The sequence below is a fragment of the Raphanus sativus genome, chromosome 6 (genome assembly GCF_000801105.2).
Source record: "Raphanus sativus cultivar WK10039 chromosome 6, ASM80110v3, whole genome shotgun sequence".
NCBI classification, from domain to species: domain Eukaryota; kingdom Viridiplantae; phylum Streptophyta; class Magnoliopsida; order Brassicales; family Brassicaceae; genus Raphanus; species Raphanus sativus.
In genome coordinates, this window is record NC_079516.1 from 36,688,187 (window position 1) to 36,701,744 (window position 13,558).

The 13,558-nt window shown below is 36.6% G+C and overlaps 3 protein-coding genes and 1 pseudogene across 3 annotated transcripts; 3 read left to right on the forward strand and 1 right to left on the reverse strand.

The window, feature by feature from the left end:
- Positions 1–1,274: 1,274 nt before the first annotated feature.
- Positions 1,275–3,746, reverse strand: LOC108831865 (histone-lysine N-methyltransferase family member SUVH9-like; annotated as a pseudogene).
- Positions 3,747–5,995: 2,249 nt separating this feature from the next.
- LOC108835270 (uncharacterized) lies at positions 5,996–7,162 on the forward strand. The gene has a single exon (XM_018608547.2). The coding sequence runs from the start codon at positions 5,996–5,998 to the stop codon at positions 7,160–7,162; it is 1,167 nt and encodes a 388-aa protein (XP_018464049.2).
- Positions 7,163–9,059: 1,897 nt separating this feature from the next.
- LOC108835271 (uncharacterized) lies at positions 9,060–9,746 on the forward strand. Its single transcript, XM_018608548.2, has 2 exons — positions 9,060–9,188; positions 9,287–9,746. Exons 1-2 carry the CDS (start codon positions 9,127–9,129, stop codon positions 9,723–9,725), a joined length of 501 nt encoding a protein of 166 aa, XP_018464050.1. The 5' UTR covers positions 9,060–9,126; the 3' UTR covers positions 9,726–9,746.
- Positions 9,747–10,138: 392 nt separating this feature from the next.
- LOC130497117 (uncharacterized) lies at positions 10,139–12,407 on the forward strand. Its single transcript, XM_056990103.1, has 9 exons — positions 10,139–10,274; positions 10,352–10,411; positions 10,495–10,569; positions 10,674–10,727; positions 10,815–10,916; positions 11,004–11,597; positions 11,672–11,770; positions 11,861–11,968; positions 12,068–12,407. Exons 1-9 carry the CDS (start codon positions 10,188–10,190, stop codon positions 12,215–12,217), a joined length of 1,329 nt encoding a protein of 442 aa, XP_056846083.1. The 5' UTR covers positions 10,139–10,187; the 3' UTR covers positions 12,218–12,407.
- The last annotated feature ends 1,151 nt before the right edge of the window (positions 12,408–13,558 follow it).

The following is a 13,558-nucleotide window of genomic DNA, read 5'->3' on the forward strand; positions in this document are numbered from 1 at the left end:
ATCTGTAGTCAGACACAACCTTTGCTTATTCTTACTGAACAAACTCTTTAGAAAGGCCTTTTCTTCCATGTACATTTTGACTACATCCCTAGTGACTGTTGAACGTGAAGGAATCTCAAATTTAGGGACAGCAACCTCACAAAACTGAACAAATCCAGGACGTTCCACAAATGCAAATGGCAACTCATCTAAAACAATCATCTTAGCAGTTGCTTTTCTGCAAGCTTTTTGATCAAATCCAACTGACACCAGCTTGCCAGATTCACTACTTTTGACCAATGTCGTTTGAGTCTCAGAAGTAGAAGCAGAAGTAAGTTTGTATCCTTTGCATGCATTATGATGAGTCCACAAAACACTAGTACCAGACTTTGATTTGTACTTGAGAACTGAGGGGCAGTGGTTACAGCTAACCTTTTCTGGATCATCTTTGGATTTCGTAAAAAATTTCCAAGCATCAGAACGAGTCACATACTGCTTCTTTGGTTTTGCCGTCGACTCGTTAGTAGCATCAGAAGGATTTGTTGGCTGCTTCCTCTTTTGTCCAGCAGTTTGAGTTTTATTGGCCATAGAATCTCCCATCTACAATAATTATAAGAGAAAATTAGTTGATTATGAAACAGAGAAACAAACAAAACTGTCAGTGACTTGGTTTTTTAACGTTCTTCTTGCTCTCCTCTGTTTTTCCAAAAAAAATATTCATGTTTCTGTTTAATTTTTAATATCTTAAAGCATGCAAAATCAAACTAAACCTAGATAATAGTTGAAGGAGAAGAAAAAATAAATAAATACCTTCACTTAGTAATGCTTCAATGGCGATAGGAAGAAAAAGGTCAAAAGAAGAAGTGTTTCAAGAGAATAAGAAGTAAGAAGCTAAACCTCGGCTGCTGTGAGTTTTTCAATTGTTTAAGTGTTTCTTACTTTTTTAACTAGGGCTTCTTTAATGTAAACGATTAATAATATATGGAATTAATTATTAACAAGAAAATTAACTTTTATAACAAATCAATTATCATGTATCGTTGTATATAATGTATATATATTTATATGTTTTTGTTTTTATCGGTTTTGTTCGGTTTATTCGGTTTGATCGGTTATAAACCTAACCATATCCAAATCCTACGGTTTTTATAAAATCATATCCATTCGGTTTATATGGTATATACCAAATCCAAACCATATTGTTTATTTCGGTTCGGTTCGGTTCGGTTCGGTTCGGTATTACCATATTGAACAGGCTAGAATTTTTAGTGAAAATGCTTTTGGAGATGAACATGGACAGGAAGGATAATATTGTTTCACTTCACTTCATAGACATGTCAAAGAGCAAACCGATACAGACAAAGAAACATCCTTCTGAGTTTTGTACACTAATAACCCTAAAAACATTGCCTCCCAAAATTGTGCAAACATACACAAAACTCAAAAACGTACACAGAGGGAGGAATGAAGTCCTATCAAACCTTGATTCTGCACAAACTGCTTTTCTTCTTACTTCATGCGACCAAACAAAAAAAAAGAAGATTGAACTGATACAATCTGCAAGAAACCAATCAATAACACGGCATGAGATGAGAGACAATAGGACTTCAAGCACATCCTTGGGAGCAAAACAGAAGAAACTCACGACAAACTGTCTCTCAAACAAAGATTAGAATCACATTCCGTTGTTTAAAATGAAATCAGAGACCAATTTACGACGACGCGTTAACTTAGTGAAACTTATAAAACCGATTTTTACCTTGAAAAATGAGGAGGCGGACCGGTCAAGGACTGAGTTTAATTACAAATGGCGAGCTTGGGGATCCATTCATCATCAGATACTCCATAATCAAGGCTGAGCTCAGTCATGGGGGGAATGTTCTCAGCAGCGAAAAGCATAACACGAGGATACATGAGATTGTTGTGATCATGGAGTACAAACTGGACAATTACATTTGAATCAGTACTGTGGTTTATGTAACAAGCAACATTCCTAAACTTGGAAACATCCATGGCAAAATCAACAGGAGGGATCTTAGGATACGAAGAAGGTGGTCGCTCGTAATCATCAGGAAAGACCTGAGACAAATCTCCCCAAGCTTTCCATCTAGCAGAAGAGAACCGACCAGGATACACCAAAGTATCGCCATTCATGGTCAGAATGTCAGCTTGTTCCCTCGTCAGAGCAACCCCGACATACTCGCATATAAAAGCACCAGCATGTAATATATCTAAAGACCGAACTCCCCAACCAGTTTCCGCCGACCTAAACACTTCGAGACTACTCCTCAGACCCTTTTGAGTGACACGGTTTTGACAAGTCGGAGGGCACTTACAGGCCGGTCCACACTCATGTATCAAGGGTCGCATTCTCATCAGATTCCCATTGTAATCATAAGCAAACTGACCTCCGTTCTTCGTTTCACAAACGCAGCCACTGCTACAACAGTTGACACAGTCGCATCCACTTGCTGCTGCATCATTATCACTCTGTCGAAACAGCGGAAAAGAAGCATTGGCGAGATACTCGTAGTACAAAGGCTCTTGATCATCATCAATGTCGTTAAACAAATACACAAGAGCCTTCTCCTTCCTGTTCGAGATATCGAAACTGATGTAACCACTCGGTCTCACAGACAAAGGGTTGGTTTTAAGAGTCTTGGCAAACCTCAAAACCGAGCTACCCATCTCCACAACCTGCCCTCCGATGATTCTCTCCAGCCTGAACTTGAAAACACCAAACCCAGACTTCCCAACATCGAACCAGGAATCAACAACCCTATACAGACCATCGTAGACATAAACTTTGGTAGAAACCGAGTTCTCGTACTTGAAACCACGAACGACTCTCACTTCAATCCCGTAGTACATACTCCTCTCCATAGCGAGATTCCCACCTTCTAGCTTCTGATGCTCAGCCTGCCTCCTACCGAGCTTGTCTTGCCCACCCTGTCCTGTGTAGATAATCACATCTCCTTGATCATCATCGTCCTCATACCCACCTGAAACAATCACACTCGTCGCAATCGGCTCTCCGTTAGAGCTGCGACTCCCGGTGAGATAATCAATCCCGGCTTGCGGATGTCCGTGTAAACCCATCACACACAACTCAAGCCTGAAAAAGAATATATCGCCCACGTGGACTCCGGGGATCGAACCCACGATCCGTTTGTCGCGGTTTAGCCACAAGAAACGCTCTTTCATCATCGAAGCAGCTTTGCTATTATTATTATCACCCCTTTTCCTCCTCCCGATCTCACGCGTCTTCCTCACGACTTCTCGGAACTCTCTCTCTCCTTCGGCCCCGACGTCAGTGATCCTCACCAGCTCCGATGACCGTCCCTGAGGCTTCTTCTTCGGCTTCTTTCGAGTAACGACGAGGGACGGTGGTGAAGGCTGCTCCTCTTCCTCTTCTTCTGGAACCGGTACGATTGCGCCGGTTAGAGAATCGAGAACCGTGGCGTCCACCTCGCTGAGCGGAACGTCTCTGCTACATTGTTGAACTCGGTGTACAAGTTAGGTTCGAGGGAAGGGGTGTGGTTGAAATGGAAGATGGATGAGGTTGGAATCCGAGTTTCTAGGTCGGAATCGGTGACTGGCTCGGGCTTAGGGATCAGAGTAGTAGGTGACGACCGGTTAAAGGACGGTATGTGAGAAGTCATCTTTTTGAGCGATATCCAGAAAATGATTTTTTTTTTTTGGTTCTTCAAGGAGCTACATCCATGGCGGAGAAGAAAGCTTTCTCTGCTCGAACTTCGAGACGATCTCATATTGGGCTCCGAGATGGGCCTCGAGAAGATTAAGCCCAAATCATTTCTCTTTATTATGCCATTACCTCCTTCTTTCGGTTCTGTATTTTTATATTGCTTTGTTCTTTCTAAGGAATTAATCAAAAGTTATCAATCAGAAATTCAGAATTACAAGTTATCGTTTTCTTTTGGAGATTTGTTTTATCTCTTCTTTATCCTTTCTTGTTGTCTGATTTTCTGCGGACATTAAATTGATGTGATTGATCCTGCTAAAAAATTATCACACATACCGCTAATTATTTGATAATTTAATTTATTTAAACAACCATATATGGATTTTTGTTTACCATAGTAAATTTTCTGAACCATTAAGTTGTATTTATGACTAAACACAAGCTTATATATGAAAAGCCTTCTAGAACAATGATTGGAGGTCCGTAGTTTGGGTATTCTTATGGACCATATGTGAATTATGGTTATTAGTGCTCAAAAAATAAATGACTATAAGTCGTGATTCCCGGTTTATTATTTGTCTAAGATTATTACATTTTTTTTCCAAAAGATCGTTAACTTTTTTCTGTCCCCAAACGATTCCAATCCTTGAAACTATTGTTATTACAAATATCGATTATTACATTTCTGCGACCGCAATCATATTTTTTACTGCCGGTTGGTTTTTATTGGTTTGGTCTAGGGTCTCTCGTCCCCTAGACCCTGTTGGTTTCAACTGCTGGTTTGGGACTGGTTAATTCCGGTCTAAGTCTATGCCTATTATCTTTTTTTTCTCTGTTGTTTAGATTGCTCTCTGCTACAAGTTACCTCTGTATCTTCTGTCACATTTTTAGTTAACAATATATATTAAAAAACTATATTATTTACTACACAAAAAATCATAACGAATGAACCCACAAAATATGGTTCAATAACCGGTATGCACAATTTGAATGTCATCTCAATTTACGCATTAAAGCTTCGAACCAGTCAAAGTCAACACAAACAAAATTTTTGACGCTTTAGTGACTGACTGTTGTATTCGTCATTTCACATAAGAATCATTAATTTAATAGATTTATATTGCACGTGCTATGCCCTCTTTCCAATCATTTGAAAGTTGTTTTGTATTTATTTTTATTACCATCTGGCCCGTAATTAAAATCTTTAAATTTCTTTTAGCAATTTTTTTCTATTTATTCATTTTATATAATAAATTGCTGTATATATAAATTTGAAAATAAGTTACTCCCTCCATTTCCGAAAGTAAGATTTTCTACATTTTATTCTTGTTTCACAAATATAGATTTTCTATATATTTTAAAGTACTTTTGTATACTCTTGAGAAACATTAATTGTGAATATTTGAATTGATTAAATTTGATTGGTGGATAGTTTACTAATTTTAAACCCTTCTACTGACATATTGTGTTTTTTTGCATAATTTCTATCATTCACAAAAATAAATATATTAACTTATCAAATATTAAATAATTTTATCATATTTAGTTTAATATAATGGTTTTCTATTAAAATGATAGAATTTCTTATAAAATGGATAAAATAGGATATTTTTATCCTATTCAATTTTATTATATGTTAGTGTACAATAAGATTTCATTACTAATTATGAAATTAGTGAAAATATTTAAATTCAATTTCTGAGACTTAAGATCTTGTTGTCATTTTTTTCAATAGATTTGTTATAATTCTAATATATATGATTAGTGATATGTTTTTTTAACAGTTATCATTTTATTAATTATTTAATATGATATTTTTCATCACAATAATTTTATTTATTGTTATAAATAATCAGTGATATTTCTTTATTAAAATATGAAAATTAATTAAAACGTTAACCTTCCGCGATATTTACGGAAAATGATACTCAGTTTAACATTAATTTAGATATTTAGTTAAAGGTTTTAGGATTTAGTTATAATATATGTTAATTGAAATGATTTGAATTTTTTTTCTCAATAATCTATACTAAATATAATTCGTAAAATGTCAGCTTTATTTAAATCAGTAAACAAAAAATTGTAAATAGTTGGGTTGAAAGGTGCACCAACTTATCAAAACGTTTTAATAAAGAAAAATATCCAAATTTGAAAAAGCTGGAACGGTTTTGCGCAGCTGGAAAAAGCAATTTTTCATACGTGTGAGCCTATAACTTATCATCTCACGTGCTATTCTCTCTCCTTCCTCTCTTTCCACTTTCCAGTAATCAATCTGTAACAGAAAAGTCACCAGGAGAAAGACGGTCTAGTGCGATGGATCATCAGAAAAATAGCGGCGAGTTTCAGAGCAGCCTCTCCAGCACCGGAACAACAGAAGCACCGATTATTCCTATGGAGCCGAAGAAATCAAATGAATCTGCAAAAGAGCTGAGGTTGAATGTACATGAATTGAAATCTGCCGTCAAAGCCACCACCGTAGACTTTGGCGACTCCGTTCATGGGGGTACCGTGAGCAGCACCAGCCAATCGTCTCCTCCTCCTACGGGGACCAACATCTCCTCCACTCCGACGTCAAACAACAACCCACCGCCTCCTCCTCCTAAGGGGACCAACATCTCCCCCACTCCGACGTCAAACAACAACCCACCGCCTCCTCCTCCTACGGGGACCACCGCCTCCTCCTCCCCCACTCCGACGTCAAACAACAACCCACCGCCTCCTCCTCCTACGGGGACCACCGCCTCCTCCTCCCCCACTCCGACGTCAAACAACAACCCACCGCCTCCTCCTCCTACGGGGACCACCGCCTCCTCCTCCCCCACTCCGACGTCAAACAACAACCCACCGCCTCCTCCTCCTACGGGGACCACCGCCTCCTCCTCCCCCACTCCGACGTCAAACAACAACCCACCGCCTCCTCCTCCTACGGGGACCAACGTCGGAAACTTACCACAGCCAGCTAATGGGACATCGGTTACTCCCCCCCGGACCCATACCCGTGGACAAATTGGTGGATATGGCAACGGGGCACATACTGCAACAATAGCAATAACTGCTATTGCTTATGTAATGTATCAAAACTCTTTTTCAGGTCATTCAAGTTTAAGCCCAAGCCCTGTGGCTTTTGCTCCGGCGCCGGCGCCGGCCACTGAGGTGGAATACTTCACTCTTGTTAGGGTGTTCGTTGGGATCTACATATTCACTTTTCTCTCATATTTTATGATTCGTCCCACGAGTTATTATTTTCGTTTAGGAGTGGATGAGATCTCAGTTTTGGCTGGTTACACATTCGTTGTGTTATTTTCGCGTGACTTTGATATTCCATACAGCGACATGTTGGCTGTCGTTCTGGGGGTTGTTTCAGTCATTAGATGGGTTCAATTAGGGTATCGATTCTACTGGGAATTGCTCGCGGCGCCGGCTGCGACTGCTGGGACACCTCCGGCTACGGCACCGCAGATTGTGATATCGAATCCTTAACTTCAGGTGATGACAGGTGGGCCTTGGGGGACTTTAAACGGGAGAGAGAGGTGATGATAGGTGGGTCTTGGGGGACTTTAAACGGGAGAGAGAGGTTTTTAGTTCTTATTCTTACTTTTTCCAACTTTATCGTACTAATAATTTGTTATTTGGCTTGTTTTCTTTGGGGATTTATGTTTTTGCTATTTTATTGTATGTTTGTGGATTTATGTTTTTGCTATTTTATTGTAATCCAGAATTTAATCCCAAGTTTTAAGTAAGTCAAAATATGTCATACTTTAAAAGTCAAGTTTCACGTAGTTAATTTTCTTTAAAAGAAATATGGTTAGATGAAAATATGGTTAAATAAACAAGTTCCAATGTTTTTATACTATGATTAGTTGTTTGGAAGACATTCTCGATTATTATTTTTTTTAAAATAAAGTTCAGTCATTTTGTTCAAGCATAATCAAATTGCTTTGTCTAACCAAGCCGGTAATCTCAAGGAAGATTTCATTGCAAGTCTTGTGATGAAGACTGAGTACAGAAGATGCAGCAACAGCACAAAGAATCCACTATTTAGCAACAGCTGTTGACAATCAAAGTAAAGTTTCTCAGCTTCTGTCATACTTTTGTTTGGTTATAAAGAGAGAAGAGTGATAAAGGGATTGCTTACCACTGTTCCGAATATCAAATAAATGAGGCTCACTTGAATGCATTATGTTCAGGCCCATGGCAGAGAAAGCATAAGAGAGAGAGAGAGCGAAAGAGAGAGGTGTGGATGTTAATTGTGATCTACAAGAACAATGCAGTAAGAGTTTTATTTATACAAGAATGTTTCTTTTGTATGAAAAGAGTGAGGTTTTAAGGAAAGAGGCTTACCACAACAAGAATGTTTTCCTACTATTAAGAAGGATGATGTCAGAACATATCCTATGAGACCCAATGCTCGACTTACATGGAAAGAAGAAACATAAGAATACAAGTAAACCAAGAGAGATAGTCTGTATAATCGCAGGAAACTTGATATGTATATAAAACGAATAGAAATATGAAGTCAATCTCAGAACACATGAATGGGTGAAACGTAGCTGTCAAGTTGTAGAAACCCAACATTAACATTTGGCTACTACAGGGGACTTGTAATGTAAGTTCAATTTTGAACAAGGGGTCTCTGTCTTTTGGACTATCCATGCCTGGTTGGTTTTACCACAAATCAAACAATTAGGTTGACTCGGGTCTAACGGTTCAGATGTATAGAGGTTTTTTTTCTCCACTTCATCGTTTATGATTTCTTACACAAGGTTCTGTCAATTATATAATTTAGTTATACAGACTGAACCACTGCATTGATTTGTTATCTGATAACCAAATCTAACTAAACCGGTTTAACAGAGATTCAAAACATGAAAACATCCAATCGGTTTACTCAATTCAAGAACACATATCATCATCATTCAACATCAAAACCCATAAGAAACCCTAACAAAGACATCAAAATCGAAAGATGATTCTCTCTCTCTCGTTAATCTAGGAAGAAGAATTCTATCCGTTAAGGAAATATGATAGAGTTCATGAGTATAAAGTAACCAAGAATATAATTTAAAATATTAACTAGAAACTAAATAACATCAAAACTGAAAATTAAAATAATTATTTTTTACGGATTATCTGATGATTTCTTACAGAAGTTATAGGAGTTATAGAATATTAGACAAAATTGATTTTTACTACTTTAATGAAAATATAATTTATTTTTCATCTCACTTAATTTTGGAATTGGAATTAGATTTAAAAAGCATTTTTGTGATTGAAAAAGGAAAACAAAAGGAAAAATCCTAATCATGCTTGGAATGCGGATTTTGGCTTATGCAAACCTACCTGTATATATATCATTAGGGATTGAGGAAGGGGCTACATCTTTGATTGCAGAGAGTCTTCTTCTACACAATCGATCGGTTACCAATTAATTATCAGAGAAAGCCATGACGGATACAACTGTTGCGGATGCTACGCCCTCTACTACTACCCTTTTCCGTACTTGGTGGTGAGAACTATTGAACTTTTTTTATTTTCTTTTACTAATTCATTACTATACTAAATTGATCCTCTAGGCTAAAATAATAATTTAAATTGTTGCTGCAGGACAAACAAGAACTTACAATACGACTTGGTGATGAGCTTCATCCTCATAGTCCTCAACGTTGCAGCAATCCTGTATATAACACACCACAAGATTCCTTTTACCGCAAATAACTTATTTTTCCAGTTTTGCATTTGTTCGTACGGCTTTTCTGGCCTAGGGAGTTTCATGGGTTGGTCCTGGGCAATTTGCGTAGTCGAAGCTTATGACATGTACATCTTTGGACGCACCTGTCACATCTTTGGCTTCGCTGTTCTCCTCCACCTCCTCTATTTTATTTCTCCACGTCTGACCCTATGGATCGGTATACCATGTTCATTATGGTTCCTAGCCGCTTTCATTGAATCTCTTCACACAGTTTTTCTACCTCAGGTATTTGAAGATTTACGAGATTGCTGGAAGTTTGTGAATGAAGAACAAGTTAGAGTTGCTACAGTTTAGTTTTATATCATTAATAATTTCTTAGGTTTTTCTTTTTAATTGTACAATCTAATACTATTAATTTGATTTTGGAAAAACACTAATAATTCATGATTCCGAGCTATTCCTTTGACAAAAAAAAAGTTCTCATAAATAGTCAGACTATGAGTCGTGAATTTAATTTAATTGATTGTGTTAATGGATTAATATATGGACGGGAAACGTGCTTATTTAGATAGTGTAACTGGCTTAACAACATAAGAGGGCCTTACTGGGCCATATCATAGTTTTCTGGACAATTATTAAAACACGAGACTATAAGACAAAAGTTTGTTATGACTGTTGACAGAAAAAAAAAAAAAGAATCAAGGTGAAGTCAGTCATAGATTTGTTCGAATCGGATAAGAAAAGAACATCTCGACGAAGAAGACGATCCCATCCAAAACTTCTTCTAACTATTGAATAAATTTGCAGACCAGGTTGATGATGATGAAAGTTATTGCACGCACAATTGGGCTCCACAAGTTGCAATTGTTAAGCTTTTATACTTATCTTCAAAACTATGCTAAGGTATTTTTTGCTAACCGGGGGGTTTTCTTTTTAAAGAAAAATATCTTATGCAAATTAAAATATGTTTTTAAATGCAGCCACATGAAAAGGACGTTACACAAATACTTGCAGCTGCAGTTCAGGCTTGCCATGATGGGGTATATAAACCTTTCCACTTTAAAGCATTATTTCTTTACTCATTCTTGATTGAGTCTGATCAATTTTATTTTGTCGCGAGCAGGTTCCTTCTGATGCTGTAAAACCACTGTTCATGCAAATAGTGAATCAGTTTGTACACGACCGTTCACGTCCCGAGGTGTGTGATTTCAAGCTCTCTCAGATCAAGAGACTCAAGTAGAAAGCTCGTTCTATCATTTTTATTATTCCTTTCTAATTCATTGTTTTCATTTATGTTACCAGGCTATTGCTGTCGGACTCAATGTTATACGAGAAATGTGCCTGAGGATTCACGAGGTAGCCCTGGTTTTATATTCTCATATATAAATGTAGTGAGACAGCAGCATTCGTGTTTTATCTTACTTATGTCATCGTGTACTTCAGTTGATGACTGAAGAGTTGCTGCAAGATCTTGCACTGTATAAAAAGGAACATGAAAAGGCCATCTCCGCAGGAGCTCGTTCCCTCATAGCATTGTTCAGAGAGGTTAGCAGAATCATTTGCTTTTTGTCGTTTGAACAAAACAATCGATGTATGTGGTTGAGCCTATAATTGCGCTGTGTGATTTCTCAGATCAACCCTTCGCTTCTAGTGAAAAAAGACCGTGGCCGTCCTGGTGGTCCCGTTGCCAAACCTAAACAATATGGAGAAGTTAATGTCTTCAGCAATGTTCCCAATGTTGAGTTATTGCAAGAAAGTGATCATGAGAGTGACTCTGATGATGGTGATCAAGACGATGATGACATGGAGTTGCCTGGCAGTGATGATGTCGAGCAGGAGCTGATACCTGATGATGCGGGAACCGAGGAGGAAGGTGAAGAAGATTCTGATGACGATGACATGAATAACACTGAAGATGGCAGTGATGTCGATGCTTCTATCGGTGGGGATGAAGAGGAAGATATGAATGACAGTGATGAAGGCGAGACAGATTCGGAAAATGAAGAGCTCGAAAGCGAAGATGATGATGGAGAGGCTTCTGCAGAAGAGAGTGGAAGCAAAGGGAAGAAACGGAAGATAGTAGATTTCGATGCGAATCTTCTCTCTGCTGATACAAGCCTACGAGCACTAAAGAGGTTCGCAGAAGCGAAGAGCGAGCAGCCTTCTTTGGATGATAACGATGGCATACTTTCTAATGAGGACTTCCGAAAAATCAAAGATCTTCAGGTATGTGTTCTTCGTTACTGTTTAGTAAACAAGTCCAACGTTATTGATGCATTTTTGTGTCGCAATACTACCAGGCAAAGAAGGAAGCAAAACTTGCATTGGCTCGAAAGGGATTCAAGGTTCCGGATTCTGATTGGCTAAGTAAGAAGCGGGTCAATCCAGACAAACTTGAAGTAAGCTGTTACTAGTACTAAGAAGTTACACATTGTTTCGCTCAGGTGAGATTCCAATGATGCTAAATGATTGTTAATGTTTTCCCACAGGCTCACATAAGGCATAAACTGACAAAGGAGCAAAGGATGGAGTTAGTTAAAGCGGGTAGGGAGGACAGAGTGAAATACCAATCCAGGACTGCCATCAAGCAGAAGAAGGTATCCGTTTTATTTTCTTGTTCGTATACAGAGCAAAGGGTTATTACAGCATATGATGTTTGCTTTATTTATTGATGATTGTGTAAAACGAAAATGCAGGTGGGAGGATCAAGCAATAAACAGAAGGAGCACGACAAGAAATTGCCTCTTGCTGCCGCAAGATCAAAGGCTGGTAGATCAAAGCGAATGAAGAAAATGAAGAAAAACACAAGCGGAACCCAGTTCAGAGGAAGGAAGGCTTGGAAATGAAACTGTCGAAAACACTCTTCCTACTTGCTTTTTTTTTTGTCTCAAAACCCGAACGCAACTTTGCATGTTTTTTTTGTTCAGTGTCAGCAGTTTTGATATTCAATGTTTCTGCATCAAATGTTGTCGTTGGCCTTGTTAACACAAGTTTTTTATTTACATTCCTGGTAATATATTTTCTTTTTTGGTCAAACCCTGGTAATATATTAAGTCCTATATTTAAAAAGAAAATCGCTAGACGCGTTAACAAATTCTCGTTTTATGCTTTTATATTTTACATTCATACTCCCTCTGTTTTTTTTAAAATGTATGTTTTGGTGTTTTCACACATATTAAGAAAATACATTAATTATACATTATTTTTTAAAAATTTCAAATTCCAATGCATTTTAACCAATAGTCTTTCAATAAATTCAATCAATTTTATTGAAATTTGCAATTTTTGTATAAGAAACATAAAAATACATCTTTGTGAATTTTAACCAATAGTTTTTCAATTTAGTTTCTGGGTTCAAAATAAAATTATTTTCATGAATTTATATTATACTATTATTTAAGAAGTGATTTTGTTTACTTGTCACATTCTCCATAATTTTAGCTAATCTTGCTTATTTGTCACATTCTCTATAATTTTAGCTTAAATATATTTAATTTATTAATTTAAAGTTGATGTGTCATATTCTCCATGTTTTTAACTAATTTTGTTTATTTGTTATATTATTAGTAGTTTCTAGATTAAATAATCAATTTATTAATTTAGATAATATAAATATTTCGAACTTTCCAATTATTTTATTAATTTAAATAATAGAAATATTTCGAAATTTATAATTGTAACTATGATTATAATTATTTTAATTTTCACAAGATTTTTATTAGTTTTTAGCTTAAATCATTAATTTATTAATTTAAATAACATAACTATTTCAAACATTTTAATTGGAATTACAATTATAGTTATTTAGAAAAAACAGGATCAATTCTTATTTTCATATGATGTAAGATGTTTCAACTCTATAGTTTCATTTTTCTCATATATTTCAAGTTGTCTCGATTATAGTTTTTGACATCTATATTAATGTACTTTTGATATTTTTTAAATTGGAGTTCTATATTTTTCATCTTTTTTTAGTTTGAAATACTAAGAGCAAATCGATTTTGTTACATGGAGTTTGAAATTATAAATTAGGTATTCTGAATTCATTCCGTAGTTATTTCATGTGTATGTTTATTATTGTTTATTCTTAAGAAAAATATGTTTTGATATTAAATTTAGAGGGTTGCCTATATAATTATGTTATGAACATGTGTTTAATGGTTTAGTTTCTAAAACGGCTAAAGTAG